The sequence below is a fragment of the Pteropus alecto genome, unplaced genomic scaffold (assembly GCF_000325575.1).
Source record: "Pteropus alecto unplaced genomic scaffold, ASM32557v1 scaffold75, whole genome shotgun sequence".
Taxonomy (NCBI): domain Eukaryota; kingdom Metazoa; phylum Chordata; class Mammalia; order Chiroptera; family Pteropodidae; genus Pteropus; species Pteropus alecto.
This window is the reverse complement of record NW_006440638.1, coordinates 29,330,321-29,350,753: the sequence shown is the minus strand read 5'-3', so window position 1 is coordinate 29,350,753 and position 20,433 is coordinate 29,330,321. Positions and strand designations below refer to the sequence as shown.

Sequence of the window (20,433 nt, the reverse complement as noted above, 5' to 3'; positions counted from 1 at the left end):
GAAAAGGCGAAGAGAATGCTTCTTCTCTGTCTCGTGTATTAATGAGCACCTACTATGCACTACTATGTGCTGGGAACCCAAGTGACATCAAGGGAACTAGCCTACTAGGTGAAAGGCACTTTCTAAGTTGTCTCATTCTCAAAATAATGCTACAAACTAGGTATGATTATCAGTATGCCATGTTATAGATGAGGAAACTGAGGCTCAGAACAGTGAAATGATTTGCCCAAGATCCCACAGCTGTAAGGGTGGAGGTGGGGTTTGAAAACAGGTCTGTCTGACTCCAAAGTGTCTTTTAATGAGCCATCACTGTTTCAACAGTAGGAGAGAAAAGATGTGATGGACATGACATTTAAATTCATTCTACTTCTTTGTTGTTGTTGTTTAAATGAAATTTAAATAATTGAACACCAAACTGGTATACACCCACCAAAAATATTTCTTCAAACATCTTGGAGCATATAGTTTTGTCCTAATTTAGGATTATTTCTCTGAAATTGATTCCCAGAAGAGGGACTCCTGGGTCAAAAAGGCCTGGATATTATTTAAGTTTTTGATGTGTATTGCTAAATTCCTTTTAAAGATTTTAGTAAGTCATTTTCTCACTGGAAATGTAGAATTATCCATTGCTCACATTAACATCAGTCTTCGGTATTACCAGTTTTTTAAATTTCAAATCTGAAAGCCTATAAATGAGTTCTTTTAGTTCGTATTACTTGTGAGGTAGAAATTGTCCCATGTTTATTGTGTTTCATCTGTCTCTTTTGACCATTTATTGGATTCTCAGTCTGTTTATTGTCAATTTTATGTGTTCTTTACATAATAGAAATATTAATCCATTGTCTGTAAAACATTTCCCCAGTCTGAAGTTTGCCTTTTACTGTTGGCTATGATTTTGGAGTAGGGTAGGGTTTTTTTGGTTTGTTTCTAGCAACAGAAATTAAAAGAATGCTTTATTGTTTTGTAAATAAAACTGTTCATCTTTTCCTTGTGATTTCTTTCATTTTCTCCAATCTTAGAAAACCATTCACTCCTCCAATGGCTTATTTTCTGTCAAGTCTAAGAATTGTTGGAGCTGTCCAAGCTGCTTTGTCATCTTTTTAATAATAAAGGAGAAAAGAGGATAATTTCCTTTTTCTCTTCATAAATTTGACTGACTTTTTGTCTTAGTACCTTGAAATATGCTCATGGCTGGAGTGGAGGCTGTAGGTAGAGATATGTATATGCATTCCAAAAAGTCTGGAAGAATATGAACCAAAAATATTAACACTTGTTGTTTCTAATTGATGGGAGCAGAGCTAGGATGGATTTGTTATTCATATCTGCCCAGCACCCCTATTTCCTTCGGGCAGGATACCCCTCTTCATTCCTTGTGACTCTAGTGTGGCTGCCCATGACAGTACATTGTCCAATATAGAACCTCATTCCTCTGTCAATAGTTTTTGGGGCTAGCAGAGCTCATCAGAGTCCTTCCCTGAATGTACATCTCCCCTTCTGCTGGGTTTAGTTGGAATGCTTGGATTGCCTCACACCATGTTTCCTGCGAGGTAGAGGGGATCACTCTGCAGAGGAAAGGAAGTCAACGTGCAAAGAGAGATGGAGACAAGGAGAGATGAGAGAAAGCGAATCCTATGAGTACTACGTCTCCAGTTGAAGTCTCCAAGCCCCTAATCCCTGGTGTTTTTCCTTCAATCTAGCGTTAGCTATTGTGAGCCATAGTACCTCTTTGATGAAGCTGGTTTAGGTTGGGATTCTGTTACTTGGCAAGTGAAAGAATCTGACTAGTGGCAAAAATGGTCTTTGTCTGTTTTTAGTATTTTAGGTAATTTTCTTGCAATGATCGCATGTCATTTGTTTAGTAGAAATATTTTTTAAAAAGAAAAAAAGACAATGTGTTTGATTAAAAAAGAAAAAAGAAAGCACAAGTGCCCTCAGATACTCTAAAAAGTAGACAAAATGTAAAACAGAGCATAAAAGTTGTACATGTTCTCAGGACAGACAGCACCTTATCACCTTGGGAATGTTGTCAGCGAGATAAACAGGAATTTGTGGTAAGACAACTCCAGCTCAGTGGGTGTGTTGGGTGGGTGTAGGGAGGAGAGGGGAGAGTCTCAGCCCTGGGTACAAAGTGTGTTTTCTATGGACTGGAGAGTCTCGGGTATTGAGATTTAGCAGAGAAAAATTGCCTCTTAGGCCCCTGTCTCTGGATAAATCAGGTCCCTTCTCTGAGATTCAGATTACACTAAGTCTAGCCCTCATATTTTGAATCCCTACAGTATTTCAGGCACATCCATTACTCATAGAATTCTCAGGAGAATTGAGTCAGTCATTAATATTCCCATATTCCAGATGGAGAAACCGAGACTCAGAGAGGTAAAGTGTGACTCAGATAAAACGGTCCCCAAAGCCTTTCTAGGAACCTCAACCATCTTCCTCTGTCATCTGTAAACTGAGCATAATAAATTTACCATCCTCTGACACAGTCGGGGAGGGTAAGAGAAGAAAAAGCCAGTTGAAACTGAGTTGGGGTAAGCATTGTCTTCTCCCCATCTCCAGATGAAAAATAGAGAAATTCAGGAGTGGGGAGCAGCACTGAGAGGTGATTAAGTGGAGCCGAAGCAATGTGCCTTCTCTGCCTAGCCATGTCCAGCCCTACCCCCACTTCCCGCGAGTTGCTCCCTCCTCCTTCACTCCGCACGGAATTTCTTCGCAAGGAAGGCCTTGCGCAAGAGGAGCTCGGTCAGGTCCCTTGGCCCACTGCCTGCCGCCCCAGGAGCAGTTTCATGCCCACCCCTCTCCAGCAATCAGCTCCTGGCGCCTGCCCAGTCACGTGGCACTTCAGTCCTCTTTGGCCTGCTTCCTCAAGGATCCTTATTTAACTCCCTTTCCTTCCTCTTTTCTCCCTAACCCCAGTCTCCCTGGGCACCTCACCCATTTTTCAAGGGGCAAGTGTAGGCAATTGGGGAATCAGCTAGCTCTGCTTCGTTGAGGGACCTCAGACCTCATTTTTCCTATTTGTCAAATGGGGTCCCCACCTTGAGTGCTGGATTCTCTTTATTAACTACTCTTTTCCTGTCCTATCCCTACTCCCCCATTCACTCCCCTCATCAGTCTCTTGAGCCCTTCTGGGCACTGGGAGGTGGGGTAGGGGTGAGAAGGGAGGGTAAACGGAGCCCAAGAACCCTAGGGGAGCTCCCAGACTGTTCTGCAAGAAACTCTACTAGGAGACAGTGAAACTGGCCAGCTTCTGGCATCAGAGAGACCTGGGTTCGAATCTGTCTTTGCCTTGGACCAACTACTGATTTTGAATCCTTCATCCTTCTGGGTCTCAGGTGTCCCTTCTGTGACATGGAGGTCCTACCGGAGGCGGAGGACTGGAAGAGTCCAGAAGAGGATCTGACCTGTGCTAGGGGTTCCCCTTGTTTCTCCCCGCCCCCGCGCCCCTTCCCCAGCCTTGGAGCGGAGTCTCGCCTCCCAATCTCTAGTCCCTCCGCCGCAGGCTCCTCCTCCACTGACATCAGAGACGCAGGCAGGCGGAGGGAGCCATCTGAGCCCGAGCCGAACCCCAGAGGGAGAGCAGGCGGGCGGGTCAGGCGCAAAGAGGCGGCAGACCGTGGCGGGAGCTCAGCGCCAGCCACCTCGGGCCTCCCAGCCAGCCCCACGGTGGGGCAGCCGCAGGTACAGCCCCGGGGGCCGCCCCGCCTGCACCCCTGGGCGTTGAGGAGGGGCGGCCAGACCCCTCAGCCAATGGATACCCTCGTCCAAGAATGGGAGGGGGTGCCGGGAGATCTGGATTGTGGGTGGGCAGGGCTGGGCCTTTCTTCTCTACCTCCGCCCTAGGCCCAGCAGGTGCTAGGATGGCCGGTTGAGAACTGAGTGGAATAATAGAGGAAGGTGGGGAGGGGAGTGTGCTTATGTATGTGTGTGTGTGTGTGTGTGTGTGTGTGTGTGTGTGCGTGCCCGCGTGCTTGTGTGCACACGCGCTCAGCTGGGCATGAATGTAGAAGAACTGGACTTTGAGAGGTAGAGATGTGTGGGGGCCGTGTTGCTATGTGCTAATGTCTAGCACAGGCCTGTGGATCATATACAGAGTTTCTGTGTGTTGGTGTTTAAGTGTATCCTTATTGGTGGGGATGTCTGGGAACCCGTGCTTTTGTTGCAGATGTGTGTCCAGGTGTTGTACATGCTAGTATCTGGCTCAAAAGGTAGTAAGAGTTGGGAGGATATAATATTGTGTACGGAGGATATTTGAAGTTAGGCATGTAAGTTGTTGGGGTTCAGTTTGGAGTGTAGGAGCTTCTAGGGTGTATAGGACCTGGAGGTTGAAAGGTGTGAATGAATCTGGGATGTCTGGTATATGGGTAAGGGGTGTGTGTGTGTGTGTGTCTGGATGTCATCTTGTCTAGGTATATAGAGAGGTGTGCCGTGTGCCTCAGGGTGTGAAAAGAATCTGTTGGAGGGATATTTGTGTGAGGATGTCTGGGAGAGTGTGCATTTAGACAAATGTGCTGGGTGTACATATATTATCAGGTGTCAGGGTATCTGGGTATGGAGTGTGCTGGTCTGGGGGCAGGTGTTTGGGTTCAGATGGGTAGGTGGGGCTTGGTGTGGTGTGTCTAGGTGCAGGGGTATGTGTAGAACTGTGAGGGTTGTATGTGCCAGGCCTCCAGGTACATTTTAAAACTCTGCCTCTAGCGCTTGCCATCAACTCTGCTTTCCTGAAGTTTCTGTGCCTGGATGGGTGGCCAGGCCTCGCTAGGAAGGAGGTCCCAAGAAGTGGGATCTCACACCAGGGCACCTTTCCTTCATTCTCCTGCAGAAGAGATAGAAGGAAAGTGTCCTCCCGAGATCACACAGCACACTGGGCTCTGTTTCGGTCTCACCCTCCATGGGCCTGGGATGGGGTTGAGAGGTGTGTTTTCTGAATGGGCCCCAGTCTGCCTGCATATTGGAAGGACCAGCTGAGGGCAGTCCCCTCTAAGGCCTTTGCCCTCAGCAAGCTTAGCTGAGGCCCCAGTGAGGTGTCATTTGAGGAACTTTGAACCCAGCCCCTGCCCATCTTTAGTCTCTTTCTCCCTATTCCCTATCTGATAAATGGAGAGTGAACTCCCACCTTCTGTTGACAGAGGTCTCATCAGAGCAAGGTATAGACTGGATCAGGGTCAAGTGAAGTCAAGAGGGGCAGGCTGGGTGGGACCATTTCTCAGGCTTTTGGGACTCCAGATAAGGAGTCAGGAGGTAGTGGGGTAATAGGAGGCCTGGTGAGCTCCAGCTGTGGCTGCTGTTGCTGTGGTAACAGTGCAGAAGGAGCTATTTAAAAATGTGGCTGAGATATTGCTGGAAGCCCAGGCTGCCGGAAACCTGATTTCTGAGAGGCTAGGCGGGGAGGAGGAGGAGGAGGGAGAGGAGACACCCCACCAATTCCCAGGGTGGGGCTGGGACATTGCTGGTTCTGGGAACAGGGGGAACATCTGGGGCTGTGTGCTTCTACAAGCTGCTCTAGGGTCTTCTCTGCTGTCCTTGCAGAGGACAGGTCCCCTTCTGTATTTGGATTTGGAAAGAGAAACTGAGAGGTGAAGCTGAATAAATGAATGAATGAATGACTTTGTATAAAGACTTTGCTGTCACTATGAAAGAGTTTCCTCTAGGCATAAGGATTTGCTGAATGGACAAATGACTGGTGAATGAATGAATGTTGAATGATTTTTGTCGAATAAATGAATTAATGAATAAATGCAGGCTGAATAACTGAATGGGGCCTCCAGTAAGTTCCCACATAGACTATGAGCCCAACTGAGTCTTTTCCTTCCATTCCCTTTTCTAGGAGCCCTGGCTGTGGCCGGGGGACAGTGGGCCATGCCGGGGGCAGTGGAAGGCCCCAGCTGGAAGCAGGCAGAGGACATTAGGGACATTTACGACTTCCGTGATGTTCTGGGAACGTGAGTCTCAGGGCAGGAGAGAAGGGAGCAGCTGTCTCTGAGCTAAGGGGTGGGGTTGGGATGGTCTTCACTCTTGGGCCTGGCTGGCTAGGGAGGCCATCCAGGGTGGTGCTTCTTCTGGTCGGTTGATGACTACTTCCTGTTTCCTACAGCCAGGCCCTGCGGAGGCCTTGCCATGGCCCAGAGTGGTCCCGGCATTTCACTTCTGGCTAACAGTGGGTGGAACAGGGGCTGCTCTTGCCACAGCTCCAAGTTCCTGTGAAGAGAAGGAAGTAGGGGAGAAAGAAGGAGCCAGTTTATCCAACTTGCTGCCAAGAGCTGGGAGTTTTGGCCTAGGTCTAGGAACTGCAGCTGGGCATGGCTCTGTTCTCAGTGCTGGAAGGCCAGAAATAACTCAAACCCGGTCTTTGCCTTCAAATTGATACCAGACATGTGAGGGAGATAGACTGATGGAAAATGACAACAGGGTATGTGCTGGGCTCCAGTTAAAGAAGAGAATGAGGACTCTGTAGAGCACAGAGGGAGCAGTGTGTTCTATCTGGGGGAAAACTTTCTGGTGAAGCGAGTATTAGAGCTGAGGACTGAAGGGTGGGTAGGAGTGCATTTATTTGTCGGAGAGGGAGGAGGATAGTCTAGGCAGAAGGAATGGCATAAGCAAAGGCTCAGAGGCATGCTTTGTGTGGAAAGGGGTAAAGAGTCTGGTGGAATTTTTTAATCAGAGGCTGGGAGAAGAATGGTAGAGGCTGGAGAAGAAAGGAGAACAAGTCATGTAAGACTTTGGAAGCCAAGCTATGGAGGCTGGAGTTTATCCCACAGGCCATAGGAAGACATTTAAGACTTTTTGGCAGGTTTGCAATTCAGGATGTCTCTCTGGCCACAGCATTGAGAGTAACTTGGAGAGGAACAAGACTGGAAACCAGCAATGAAGCTACCACAGTCACTAGTTATTCTGATGATTGAGATTTCACCATGGGAGATGCTTTTCTTTGACTTCTGACTTCTTATTATCCCAGGAAAAGCAAATATTTATAGAAAGAATACTCTAGTAAGCCCGCCTTAATCAATGAACTTCAGAGCAAGTGAGTTTATTTGTTCCCTTCTAAGAGCCTGTTTTAAAGCACTGCTTCTCAAATGAAGTTTCTTGTTAAAATGGAAATTCTGATTTAATAGGTCTGGGGTGGGGCCTGAGATTCTGCAGTTCTAAAGAGTTCACAGTGATGCTGATGGTTCTTCAAGGTTCTAAAGGGTGTTAAATTAGCCATGACTCAAATTGACTTTAGCAGAAAAAGGAATCAATCATGCACACAATCAAAAAGCCCAGGGTATAAACTTCAGGCATGGCTGAATCTAGGCGTTCACCTGATATTATCAGGAAATGTCCATTCCTCAGCTCTGATTTCCTTTATGCTGGCTTCATTCTCAAGCAGGTTCTCCCCAAGTGGTGGCAAAAATGATTACCATTAGCCCTAAACTTATATTCTACCTTAGCAGGAAAGAGCACCTCATTCTCAAAGTGCCAATAACCTGGCTTGCATCACATGACCCAATTACATGGCCAGGGCATAGACTACTCTGACTGGCACTAGGAGTGGATAAGTGATGTGGGGAGGCTGATCCCACCTCCTTGGTCTGGAGGTGGTCATATAACCCATAGGGGATGGAGATGCTGGAGGGAAGCTGGGGTTCCAGTTCCTCATCTCATAAATCCCCTCTCCCTGCAGAGGGGCCTTCTCAGAGGTAATCCTGGCAGAAGATAAGAGAACTCAGAAGCTGGTGGCCATCAAATGCATCGCCAAGAAGGCTCTGGAGGGCAAGGAGAGCAGCATGGAGAATGAGATTGCTGTGCTCCACAAGTGCGTGGCCCATAACTTGTCCCTGCCTGGGTTTATCCTATCTTGACCCTTCTCCACCCCCTTCCCTGCTGTGGGCAAATCATTTAACCTCTCTGAGACTCGAATTGTTCATTTATAAAATAGGGTAATAATCTCCACTGGTCAAGGTTATAGAGAGCATTAGAGGCCCTTTATTTCAAGTACCTGGCACAACAGCTAATATGACAGATGTGATTGAGATGTCACTGCTTATTTACAGTGGTTTAATCTGTTCAATCAGGTCTAAAGGTCAATCCTTGAACATGGCTTGAACACACATCTCAACTGGCGTTATCACTAGACCTACCTCAAGTTCTCCCTACATAATAAGCCACTCAGCAAATTTAAAAATATCTATGTGCTGACCTTCTGACTAAATCAACACCAACTGGTCTATGAATTGCTCATGCTGATGTGAAACTTGCTACCCTTGCTGGAAAACTTAGAGGATCTTTACTTCCAGTCTCCTCCCTGAGATGTCTAACCACCCTAGGCAGGGATGAAATGATCATTTCCACTACTGGTGGTAGTGGTGGGGGGACTGAGGCCCAGAGAAGGCAAAGACTTACCCAGGGTACACAGCAATTCTGTGGCAGAGCTGCCTTCCATCAAGTTCAATCACTGCCATTGGTTCATTTATTGAGTATCTACTATGTGCTAGGCACTGTGCCAAGCATCTCACTTACCTGCATTATCTCATATGATCCTTACCCCAACTCTTTAAAGGAAGTACTGTCATTGGCTTCATAGTATAGATGAAGAAACTGAGGCTCAGAGAGGTTACACTCAATTCAATGAACATTCGTGAGCACCTACTCTGCACCAGGTGCTGGAGGAACGGTGCTGGGTAAAGCTCCCAATTTTGTGGAGGCTGACAAACATAAACTGAAAAAAATTTTAAATCATATATTGATCGGCGCTGAGGTGAGAAGACTGCCCCCAAATAGAATGTGGTAGAGGCAGGTTTGAACCCAAGTCTGTACAATGCCAGAACCTAGTGTTTACCTCTGTGTTCTCTTTCCTTCCAATACATTTTAATCAATCATGGTAAATCAGCTTTTCCCTTTGGGATCTAGATACTTGGTTTGTCCTACCTAGGTTTTCAGGTGGTGGCCCTTCAAGGTGAGGGTGGGAAGGTGGCTGAGCTGTCCTTAGCTCTGAATCACCTCATTTCTCCTTTCAGGATCAAGCACCCCAACATCGTTGCCCTAGATGACATCTATGAGAGTGGGGGCCACCTCTACCTCATCATGCAGCTGTGAGTGGCCCTGCCTCTGCCCGTTCCTCAAACGTCTCCCTGCTGCCCTGTCCCTGTCCCCCTACCTCTCCCACTCTCTTGGCCAAACTGCCCTGTCCCCTGCTGCAGGGTGTCGGGAGGGGAGCTGTTTGACCGCATTGTGGAAAAAGGCTTCTACACAGAGCGGGATGCCAGCCGCCTCATCTTCCAGGTGCTGGATGCTGTCAAGTACCTGCACGACCTGGGCATCGTACACCGGGACCTCAAGGTGAGGTGCGAGGGTGTGAATAGCTGAGGCACCCAGGGGTGGGGACTGTGCATACTCCTCACTATATGACCTTGGGTAACTCTTACCGCTTGCTGAGCCTCAGCTTCCCATCTGCAAAATGGACCTTGTAAGCCCTAAATTGCCTCCTCCCATTCTAGTTCGGACACTCAAATGGACACAAAGGTGAACTCTGCTGTCATTTTATCCAAATAACATCGTGTCTTTTTCTGACAATAAAAGTCTCACTTGCTCTTAGTAGAAAACTTGGATGGGAGAGCAAAATATAATGAAGAAAGCCAGAAACTCTTGAAATCGTCCCTCTCAGAGATTGCGATGGGGTTCACATGATGTAGTGCATCTCATTCTGGTCTAGAAGACCAGATCTGGGGTGAGACAGATCTGGGTTTAAATCCTGGCCCTATTACTCCCTAACTGTAGGTTCTCAGGCAAGTAAGTCAGTTTGCCTCTCAAGGCATCAGTTTCCTCATCTGTAAGGTGGGATTATTCAGAATGGCCTGGCAGGGATATGGTAAGGATGAAATGAAATCAAATAGTAGCAAAAGATCTGGCACAAAGTAGGTGCTCAAAAATTATTTCTTTGAGTCTTTACAATAAACAAAGGGCCTCCGACATCTCTGAGGCCCTGTCCTTTCTGGAACTTTTAACCTCCTTGAGAACTTGAGTTTCTTGCGCCTCCAAACAAGATGGCAGCCATGAAGCCGCAGTGGCTTTTGGGGGCCCATTTCTCAGGAAGTGCTTGGGAGACAGAAGGTTCTACCAGCCTCTGGCCATCTATAACTGCCCGTTTCCCTCCCTCCTGCCCTCCAAGCCAGAGAATCTGCTGTACTACAGCCTGGACGAAGACTCCAAGATCATGATCTCCGACTTTGGCCTCTCCAAGATGGAGGACCCTGGCAGTGTGCTCTCCACAGCCTGCGGGACCCCGGGATACGTGGGTGCGAAGGGCCCCGGGCTGGAGCCACAGGCAGGGGAAGAGCCAGGAGCTGCAAAGCAGAGATTTGTCACCACCATGTCCTCTTCCCTCCATAGCCCCTGAGGTCCTGGCCCAGAAGCCCTACAGCAAGGCAGTGGATTGCTGGTCCATTGGGGTCATTGCCTACATCCTGTGAGTTGGGGCTTGGCTGTTGGGGTGTGTGTTCTCCTCTCCCCTACTTTGCTCTCTTCCTCCCCTCTATTTCTTCCTTCCTACCATTCACATTTTTATTTACCAATTAATGACTAATATTACTTCATTCAGTAGACACTATGTTTCAGGCACTGCATCGAGCACTGGGAGAGAACGAAACAGGGAGCTCTCAGGGAGCAGATTCTCTAGTAGGGGAGACAGACAAATAAATAAACAAGTAACCAAATTTGTTTAAAACAAGTGAATAAATCTATAAAATAATGTCAGGTGGTAAAAAGTGCTATGAAGAAAAATCATCAAGCAGGATAGGGAGATGGAAATGGATGCTATTTTATTTTTCACTTTATTTTTTATTATTATTTATGCCTACAGCACCTGGTCTTTCTAGGTGGTCTCCCATCCAAGTACTAACCAGGACTGACCCTGCTTAGCTTCTGAGATCAGACGGTAGGAAGGGCTTGTTCAGGGTGGCATGGCTGTAGACTATGGACCATGTCTCCACTGGGGCACAAACCCAGGACCTTCTGTGTGAAAAGCAGACGTGCTAACCGCTATACTATGGAACCACATCTTGGATGCCATTTTAGATAAGGTCAGGGAAGCCCTCTCTGTGGAGGCGACATTTGAGTGGTATCCTGAGGGAACCAGACATTCGAGGTGTGGGGGAAGAATGGTTTAGGCAGAGGGAACAGCAAGTGCAAAGGCCCTGAGGAAGAAAAGATGGTGGCATGTTAAGGATAGAAAGGTCAGTGTAGCTGGACAGGAGTGAACAAGGCAGAGAGGGGTAGATTCTGCCCCCCTCTTTGTAAAAGGGTAAACTCCTTCCTGTGGGTCCTGCCTGACCCCCAGACTGCCCTGAGCTCCATTCCGAAGCCAATGGGTACACTGAAAATGGAATTGAGGATGAGTTTCTCCCTGCCCAGGCTCTGCGGTTACCCCCCCTTCTATGACGAGAATGATGCCAAACTCTTTGAACAGATTTTGAAGGCCGAGTACGAGTTTGACTCTCCTTACTGGGACGACATCTCTGATTCTGGTATTTGGGGCTTTGCCTTCTTCCTCTGGGCCCTGCCTCTGATGCCTTCCTCATCTGCTTTGGGGGTCTCCTCATTGCCTTCCTTCAGTCATTTCCCTGGCCCCAGACTAAGAGCTATCTTTGAGACTACTCTACCCAAGGTACTTCCCTCTGCTTGCCCCTGGTCTGAAAAACGTGTAAGCAATTCATTCATTCAGTCTTCAGAGTATTTTTGAAAATACCTCCCCCACTGACTTCCTAATGCCTAAAATACCACATAAAAATTTTCATCTATCCTTTTGTGCTTCCTATTAGGAGGCAAATCTGTGAAATCATTATCAATCATTTACATACCAGTGTGAATGCATTGAGTAGAATCTTCTCTAAGAACAAGTTTTTCTTAAGAGACAAAAGAGAGAGCTGGAAGGCTGGGTTTGGGTGGAGGGCTTAGAGAAAGATAACATGTGGGGTGGGGTGGTGCATGGACAGATTTGACCTCTTGTTTTGCTTGGATGCCAGGCTACACCTGAGGGGGTGGGTTCTGTCTTGCGGGTGTCCACAGGCATTACCATGCTGTTTCTGTCTTTGCTTTTGTCTTGGGGGTTCAGCCAAAGACTTCATCCAGCACTTGATGGAGAAGGATCCAGAGAAGAGGTTCACCTGTGAGCAGGCCTTGCAGCACCCGTGGTGAGAGCGCCTATGAGCTGTGGACTGGGCTGGGGTCTGGGCCCCCCAGGCCTGGCTCTGCCTTCACAGATAACCCTCCACACACCCTACCCTAGGATTGCAGGAGATACAGCTCTAGATAAGAATATTCATCAGTCAGTGAGTGAGCAGATCAAGAAGAACTTTGCCAAGAGCAAGTGGAAGGTGAGACCACATCCCTAGTCCTGGGTCCCAGCCTCCCTGGGAATCCTCCCCGCTCTCCCCACTTCTTGGCCTCAGCTTGCACAGCACCTAACACCACATTGGGCACACAGTAACAGCTCAGGGATGCTTACCGAAGAACCTCATTCATTCATTCATTCATTCATTGTTCCCTGACACCTACTGTATTCCAGTGAGGGTCCCTGACCTCCAAGTCTAGAACAGTGTGTAATTCTTCTTAAGGAGACATCTAATCCAACCTACGGGGTCCTGGAAGCAGCATAAACATGGTGATGGCCTGACAAACCTGACAGCTGAGTAGGAGTTAGCTAGGCACAGAAGAATGTTTGAGACAGAGGGAACCAATGTACAAAGAGTCAGAGGCAAGAGAGTGTGTCCACTCAGGGAAGTGCCAGTGCTGGACTGGAGGGGCTGCGGGGGCAGTAGGGGCTGAGGGGCTGTGGGGCAGGAGCTCAGGCTGATCAGGGTCTCAAGTACCAAAATGGAGCCCTGACTTGATCCTGAGAATGCTGAGGACCCCCAGAAGGATTTCCAGGAGGAAATTTCCCTTTAGAATGGGCTCTCAGGATGCAGCAAGAGACATGGAGTGAAGGCTGGGAGACCCCTTAGGAGGCTGTGGCAGAGATGCACTCAAGAGACAATGAGGGTTTGGACCAGAGCAGTGGCAACGGGAACAGAGAAGAGTGGTTGGTCCAGGAGTCATAGAAGGTGGAATTGACAAGTGATGGTAGAATGGATGTTGGAGAAAGAGGAGATGTCAAGGTCTGGACCAAGTATTTGTTTGGGGACAGGGTAGACAGTGGTATTGTCATTGAGATGGAGATCCTAGGGGCAGACACTTGTCTTGGGGGGATGCTTTTGTTTTTGGACATGGTGAATTGAGAGGAGTGTGGGACATCTTGGTGGATATGGTGAACACACCTGGGCAAGTTACTTAACCTCTCTGTGCCTCAGTTTCCTCCTTTGACAACGGTGACACTAATAGTGCCCACCTCAAAGACTTCTGTGAAGATTAAATGATTATGTAAAGTGCTTAGAATGATGCCTGACACACAATGCTATATAAAGTGTTTGCTATTATGTGAATATGAATTAATTATATGTAAAAAGTAATATATATGTTTATATCCATGTATTTTATATATGTGTGTAAGTATAAATATGGGTGAGTATAATTTAATAAAGCCTTGCAGATGTTTTGGGGGATTTTAGGGGTTCAATCACCTGAAAATAACAGAACCATTGCAAGAATCCCACTGCCAGACCCTGCCCCATGATCTCTCACTCTCCTAAAAGTCCCTTCTTCCCCCTCTTCCCCACAGCAAGCCTTCAATGCCACGGCAGTGGTGCGGCACATGAGGAAGCTGCAGCTGGGCACCAGCCAGGAGGGGCAGGGACAGACAGCAAGCCACGGGGAGCTGCTGACACCAGCAGCTGGGGGTGAGGACCAGGGCTCTGTGGAAGGGCATGGATGGTCCACAAAGAGGTACCCAGGCTGGAGTGGAGGGTCTGCTCCTACAGCCAACTCTGTTCTCTCTTCCCATGTAGGGCCAGTGGCTGGCTGCTGTTGTCGAGACTGCTGCATGGAGCCAGGCCCGGAGCTGTCCCCCACACTGCCACCCCAGCTCTAGGACTCTGGATCCAGGGTCACGATCCCCTATGTGGGAAGGGTTGGGGGCAACCTGCTCCCCTTCCCTCCCAGAACTGGGGAGTTACTCTGCCCTACCCCCGGCCCCATCCCTTTCCCTTTTTTTTTTCTGCATTTTCCATACAAATGTTTCTATTTTATTGTTCCTTCTTGTAATAAAGTGAAGAGGATAAAACCATACGTAGCTCTCTGTCTCCCCAGATAAGCCCACCCCACGCTGTTGTGCCGACTGCTTGACTTGAGGGTGCCTAGCCTCTGAGGTAGTTCTAGGGAGTCCTCCTCCCCAACATGAGGCTGGATGGGAGAGAGTAGTGGGGAATGGAACAGGAAGGTGCTGGGGAATCCCTTTGTCTAGTGTCCCCGACCTAGCTCTCAGGCCCTGTGGATCTCTTTCTGCGCTTGGTGGGTGGCTCCGGAGCTTGGTGAGGCTGGCGCAGGTCAGCACTGAACAGCACCTGGGGGTAGAGGGTAGGGGGAGAAGGTACACTGGGGTCAGGGCTGGTGGCAGTATGGGGAGGTAGAAGAGTTCCTGTGCAGCAGTGCCAGGGAATCATGAGTCTACTGGAGTCAAGGCTGGGGAGGGAGGGTGGAGAATCCTTTGGGATCACCTAGGGTGGTGATGGTAGAAGAGTCTACCGGGTCAGGGCGGGGAGAGAAATCCTATGGTGTCTGGGTTGAAGGAGGAGGGGAATCCTAGGTACACTTACCGCTTGGGCCCAGCCAGCATAAGGTCCCCACAGCCTTCGGAAGAAGTTTCCTAAATTAGAAATGATGAAGCAAAATTAATTGTTCCCTATCCACAGGGGTAGGGTTGTCGGAAGAGGTGCGAGAAGTTTCTGCCACTTCAGCCCACTACCAGCCCTGGCATCCCACTCTCTCCCCTTACCCAATTCCTTGTTGGCCTGGGGGTTTGGACCTTTGGCTTGGGTAGTGGTGGGGTGCCAATTGTAGTCGCGTTGGGCAATCTGCCACATGTGGACGTCCACTGGCACGGCCTGGGGCTTGTCTAGGGCCATCAAGCAGATGCAGTCGGCCACCTTGGACAGACACAGAGTAAGCCACAGAGGAGGAATGGCAGGATCCAGGCAGCATCCTGCTTCTAGCCCCAAAGCCAGCTACTTTATCTTTCACTCTGATGTTACTGCTATTTTATATTTTCAACCAACATATACTATCTATTAATAATTTTAAAAATAGCTGTGATGAGAGTGCTATTGTGTGAACATCTATGTGGGCCAGGCTTTCATCTTAACATGGGAAGAAAGTGGTGCTGTATCCATTTTGAAGACAAGGAAACTGAGGTACTGAAATGTGAAATGACTTGGCTCAAGTTACATGGCTAGGAAGAGGCAAAACCAAGATTTAATGTTAGGCTGAAGTTCAGAGACCATTAAAAATAAGTTCATTAAACAAAAATTCATTTTTCCAAACTATAGGAAAGTATAAAGAAGAAAATAAAAGGCAAGTTCCCAATCATCTTATGCCAGCTAACCCTGTTGAAATTAAAAAAATTTTTAAGTACATATAATTTCAAGAAAAGAATAAAATGAAAAGTAAAAGCAACTTCTTATTTTCTTCCCAAAGGTAACCACTATTAAGTTTCTTGTGATTCCTTCAAGAAATTTCTGCATACATATAGCAGTAAATATATGCACCTAAACAAATGGCCTTTCTAAAAATGAATTCAAAGGGCAATGTCCTTTACACCCTTTGCATTTTCTTTAATCAAACATCTGCTTGTATACTTTCTCCTGTCTGCTCTGTCTCCAGAAGCCAAGCCTGCACCCAGATCTCAGGCCTGCCTTGTCTCCTACTCTGCTACTCTCCACATGGGTGGTGAGGGTAGCTCCTACCCCCCTGGGGTTTCACTGTGGTGCCCACCTTGGTGCCCACACCGGGCAAGGTGCAGAGGGCCTTGTGGGCTTCCTCATAGGAGGCCTTGCGCAGCTGTTGAAGCCAGGGCAGCCCACCCTGTTCTTCTAGGATGGCCCGGGCACTGGCGCTCACATAGCGGGCACGGTACCCCAGGCCCAGCTTCCTGAGTTGAGTCTCCACCTGTGGCCCTGTGGAGTAGGTGAGGAAAGGAACAGGGTCAGGCATCCTCAAATCCCCCGTGTCCTCAGGCTAGTATGAGCCCTCTAACTCAGCGCCCTTTTCCCACCCCTTACCACCCTCTGGGAGACCTCAGGACACTTTTATGTGCAAAGGGAAGGGTTAAGGCCTGGGTTCTGCCCCTCTACAAATGTTTTCTGAGCACCTACAATGTGTTGGGCTCTGGAGCAGGGACTGAGAAGGGTTTGCTGCCCTGGAAGAACTCCCCAATTAAGCTCCTTAACCTTTCCAAAGGCCTATTCAAACCCACAATCTAAAATAATAGCTATAAAAAATAAAATAATAGTAATAATAATAGCAACAGCTTCTTCGATCAAGTGCTGTGTATCAAACACGGGCAAAGTGCTTTAGATACATTATCATACTTTTCTCAAGGACCCTGATGACAGTACTTTTTTCCCATTTTACAGATAGAGAAATGAAGGCTTAGAAGAGGTTAAGTAACTTGCTTAAGAAAGAACACAGTGGAGACGGGATCTTGCACCTGGGTCTGGGACAACACCACCGGTGCTCCAAACCCATTACACTACCCTGCTTGATGATTGCTTTATTCATCCCTCAAGCCCTTCTAGATAGAAAATGTTATTCCTATCCTACAAACAAGTTAAGAGAAGCTTGGAGAGGTGAATGAATTTCTTGAGGTCTTATGACTACTAAGCTGAGAGCTGAGACCCAAGACTGGGTTTCTAAGCACCAAAAACATTTTCTTTTCTCTAGGCAGGCTGTCTCCTTGCTATGCAGTCCCCAATTACTTTCCCTAGTTTGGTTCTCACATCTACTAACTGAGATACTTACCTCTGTAAAATATTTGTCTCAGAGGGCTGCTGTGAAGAGCATTTATGTTCTTGGATACAAAATAGTTGGGTTCACTGTAAAGATAGCAACTTGAATCTTCTGCATACATCCCATATGCTAAACACTGTGCTAGGTGCAATATGGGTATTCCTTTATCCTCGTGACAACTCTGATAGGTAGGTGCTATTATTTTCCCATCCCACAGATGAAGAAATTGAGGCACAGAGAGGCTAAATAATGTGCTCAAGGTCATATAGCTAGAAGTGCCAGAGTTGGGATTCAGATCCAGAAGTCTGTCTCTAGAACATGAGTTCTTAAGCCCAAACCACTGTACACTGCATACAGATGTTTTTCTGATGAGGTACTGAACCCATAGGGCAAAAAGCACACACTAGCGAAGTGCTGACATTTCAGGGGCAGATAGGGATGATGAGGTGTGATGGGATGATCAGACCAAGCAGGGTGTTCTGGATGAGGGCAGAGGGGAAGGTAGGGAGCTTTGAGATGGGAGATAGGGACCAGGGAAGAACTGAGCAGACCATGAAAGCTGTTGGAGGACCTGGGGGCAGGGACCCATCTACTCACCAGCCAAGTCCTGCAGGCTGGGAAAGCCATGGTAGGTGATCTCATCAAGCTGGATGAGCTGAGGTCCAAAGGCCTGGCAGAGCCGCTCCACCATGCCAGTGATGCGGGCAATGTTGTTGTTGGAGGAACAGATGAAGGAGAAAAGGCACTCGATGGGGTCCTGTTGCAGGAGTCGCACACCTGGAGATTGGAGGCAGGGGGTATAAAAAGCACAGGCTGTTGGGAGTGGCCTCTCCCACTCTCAAATCCTAGGTACCAAGGCTCCGGGGGGATCCCAGGGGCATAAAGGATAGCGTTGTTGGAGAAAGCAACACCAGAGCTCTCATTCTTCACTGCATTTTGTGAGGTCTGGGTCATCGACCCATTCTCTAGATAAAGAAGCCACAATATAAGTGCTATGAGGGTTGGGATTTGTGTCCATTTTGTTCACTGTATCCCCAGTCACACAACAAATGTTCTGTAAATATTTACAAAATAAATGATGTCACCTGTCCCAGGTCACATAGCCAGGATTTGGCTCAATATCCTTGTCACTCCACTATGGTGATCAGCAGGATAATAATAATAGTAATAACTTCTATGCAACAGGCACTATTCTAAACCCTTTACATGTATAAATTCCTTTAATCCTCATAAAGTCTTATGAGGTGTTCCCCATTTTACAGATGGTAAAACTGAGTAAGCTAACCTAATTACAAGAACCCCAATCTCTGTCCCAAGCCCTGTACTCACCTTGAAACTTCTGAGCTACTCCTTGGAAGTGAGGGTCCATGGAACTCCAGTGGTGATACAGTTTAGCCAGACTGACATCCAGCTGAAAGTACTGGTGCACCGCCTTTAACTCTTCTGGCGTGGGCCTGCCAACCTGGCCCTTTTCCCCTCGGTACACAGTGCAATAGAGCTGCTCCTCAGTCTGGGTCAGTGTCCATACCTGGTTCGCCAGCACGCCACTCCAGTGTGCAGGGCTTTGCTCCCTCCACCTGAGCCCCGAGGCAAAGGGCAGCCCCAATACTCAGTTTCCCTTCCTGAACCCTTTGGGGCCCACCCATCCTACAACTGTTCCATATACAAAACTGATTAATGAATTATAAAGCAAAAGTGCTTTCTTTTACATCAATTACATACATCATTTGATCCTCATAACACTGCACAGGCTTATTACATCCACTTTATAAAGGAGGTAACAGGCTCACCACTGTGCCTCAGTTTCCTCTTTTACACCCTGAGGTTTCTTCCATCACTCCCAACATTCCTTTGTACCCCAAGCCTGCAGTGCTGTGGAGTCAGGAGCCTGGGTCACTCACCGGAAGGACTGTCCAGAAGCCAGAACCAAGTCCAGACGCAGTTCAGAGAGTGGACAGGGGATAGAGGACCACAGGGCCGGGGCGGAAGCTAGAGTACGGTGTCCCATGCTACCTGGCAGAAGGGAAGGGCTAATATTTCCACATGACTCCGCCCCATAATGGCAACGCCCACCAAAACCCACGCTTCTTAAGGCCTCGCCCACCAAGTCCTGGCCTCTTCGTCTGTTTAAAGTAAGCCCAGATTCATTTAATTCCTCCCTTCTCCGCAGGCCCCGCCCCTCCCACCAAAGTCCCGCCCCTCCCACTCTGTCCCACCTCCTGCTCCAAACCTCCCGCCCGATGTATCCTCCCGCTTCCCTACGGCCTCTGGGCTCTTCGGCACTGTACTCTGAGCGCCCGCGACTTTGGGAAGCGCGAGGAAGCGGATTCTTCCGGCTTTTCCAGGGGCCTGCCTCGCTCTCACCGGAAGTAGGGCTCAAGCCGGCTTTATTGGACTCAGAGGTAGCCAATCCGCGGGAAAGTAAGAGGTGCCAATGAGAACGGGCGCGGCGGCGGGTGGGTGAGCCTTCCCGAGGCGCCTCAGCGGTTGGCGCGCGCTGGGCTCGCTGCCCGCTCTGGTCCTTTCTTCTGGGCTTTTCTGCGCTCGGCGGGTTGGCGTCTCCTCGTACCCTGCGGACCGGGCTTAGAGTTTGCCTTCAGGCCCCAGTCCTCACTGCCTGATCTCCCCAGAGCCCTGGAATCCTCAGGGCTTGCCCACCCCCACAACCAAATTCACCGCAGTCTTCAGGGAGCCTCTCTACACCGCGCTCTCCTCGATCCACCTCCCATGACTCCCCCCTTCACTGAGACTTGGACCCAGACCCGGACCCGAACATAGCTCCAGCCTTCCGAATCCCTGTGAGGAGTCTCCACAGAGTCCGTCTCCAGAGGATTGTCTGCGCTCTCCGGTCATAGGCCTCCTCACAGACTTCATTCTGTCGGAAGCCTGTCTCCACGGATCATCCCGCCTCGGCCACCGCCTGCCAATTGTCACAGCTGCTTCCTGGCCTCAGGGCATTCCTTCCGTACTCCACCATCTCACACTGCTGTGCCGAATTCGGCCTGTGCAGGGACTTTCTCTGCAACTGGGAAAGGCAACTCAGAGCCCAAGGACAAGTTCGTGGCCCTGAAGCCCTCTCTGCTAGCCTGGATGCCAGGGCCGCTGCCCATGCCCTGGAAAGATGTATTATGTAATTTCTTCCCTTCTGGAGAAATACAGAAAAAACAAGGAGCTAGGGGACATGCACTTAGTCTGGACGATTTTTCACCTAGCATAGTGATTTCTGGTTGCTGTATCTGAATTATCTGATTAGACTGCAAATTCTTTAAGGGTAAGATTTGCAGCTGATTTCTTTTTGTGCGCTACCCATGTTACCTAGCAGAGTACCAGGAACGTGGTCTCATCAGACAAGTGCTATCTTTGTCTCAGTTCTTCCAAAGCCTCAGGTAACTACTTCCCATGATTGTCTCATGTGTAGGTAGGCCAGCCCATAGGTGCCTAGGACTTGGAAGGCATGACTTCAATAAATGTTTGAATAGGAAAAGGTGCCAGGGTTGAGAATGAAGAGTAACCCCTTACATTCCT

The 20,433-nt window shown here is 48.5% G+C and overlaps 2 protein-coding genes across 10 annotated transcripts; one reads left to right on the top strand and one right to left on the bottom strand.

Annotated features, from left to right (window-relative positions):
• Positions 1-3,520: 3,520 nt before the first annotated feature.
• CAMK1 (calcium/calmodulin dependent protein kinase I) lies at positions 3,521-14,193 on the top strand. Of its 2 annotated transcripts, XM_006917595.3 has the most exons (12): positions 3,529-3,678; positions 5,825-5,939; positions 7,661-7,792; positions 8,994-9,068; positions 9,177-9,315; positions 10,145-10,271; positions 10,366-10,441; positions 11,386-11,498; positions 12,086-12,164; positions 12,260-12,347; positions 13,688-13,805; positions 13,914-14,193. In XM_006917595.3, the coding sequence occupies exons 2-12, from the start codon at positions 5,857-5,859 to the stop codon at positions 13,994-13,996; spliced, it is 1,113 nt and encodes a 370-aa protein (XP_006917657.1). In that variant the 5' UTR covers positions 3,529-3,678; positions 5,825-5,856; the 3' UTR covers positions 13,997-14,193. The 2 variants fall into 2 exon arrangements, with proteins under 2 accessions (XP_024906433.1, XP_006917657.1); XM_025050665.1 differs by lacking the exon at positions 5,825-5,939 and having other exon boundaries at positions 3,521-3,678; positions 13,914-14,108.
• Positions 14,128-20,418, bottom strand: OGG1 (8-oxoguanine DNA glycosylase). Of its 8 annotated transcripts, XM_015593727.2 has the most exons (9): positions 19,677-20,418; positions 19,273-19,478; positions 18,810-18,921; positions 18,238-18,485; positions 17,506-17,685; positions 15,895-16,076; positions 14,900-15,050; positions 14,721-14,770; positions 14,128-14,468 (listed from the first exon to the last, which is right to left on the bottom strand). In XM_015593727.2, the coding sequence occupies exons 1-9, from the start codon at positions 19,682-19,684 to the stop codon at positions 14,379-14,381; spliced, it is 1,227 nt and encodes a 408-aa protein (XP_015449213.1). In that variant the 5' UTR covers positions 19,685-20,418; the 3' UTR covers positions 14,128-14,378. The 8 variants fall into 8 exon arrangements, with proteins under 8 accessions (XP_015449213.1, XP_015449219.1, XP_006917659.1 ...); XM_015593733.2 differs by having other exon boundaries at positions 18,810-18,917; positions 19,273-20,413; XM_006917597.3 differs by lacking the exons at positions 19,273-19,478; positions 19,677-20,418 and adding an exon at positions 19,139-19,264.
• Positions 20,419-20,433: the final 15 nt, after the last annotated feature.

What these genes read in the sequence shown, in the direction of transcription:
- CAMK1 (XM_006917595.3), top strand. Translation starts at nt 5,857, where the DNA reads ATGCCGGGGGCAGTGGAAGGCCCCAGCTGGAAGCAGGCAGAGGACATT. An exon ending in TCGTACACCGGGACCTCAAG is followed by an intron (nt 9,316 to 10,144) that starts GTGAGGTGCGAG and finishes CTGCCCTCCAAG; the next exon opens with CCAGAGAATCTGCTGTACTA. An exon ending in CGGGACCCCGGGATACGTGG is followed by an intron (nt 10,272 to 10,365) that starts GTGCGAAGGGCC and finishes TTCCCTCCATAG; the next exon opens with CCCCTGAGGTCCTGGCCCAG.
- OGG1 (XM_015593727.2), bottom strand. An exon ending in TGCCCGGTGTGGGCACCAAG is followed by an intron (nt 15,051 to 15,894) that starts GTGGGCACCACA and finishes TGTCTGTCCAAG; the next exon opens with GTGGCCGACTGCATCTGCTT. An exon ending in CCAGGCCAACAAGGAATTGG is followed by an intron (nt 14,771 to 14,899) that starts GTAAGGGGAGAG and finishes TTTCTAATTTAG; the next exon opens with GAAACTTCTTCCGAAGGCTG.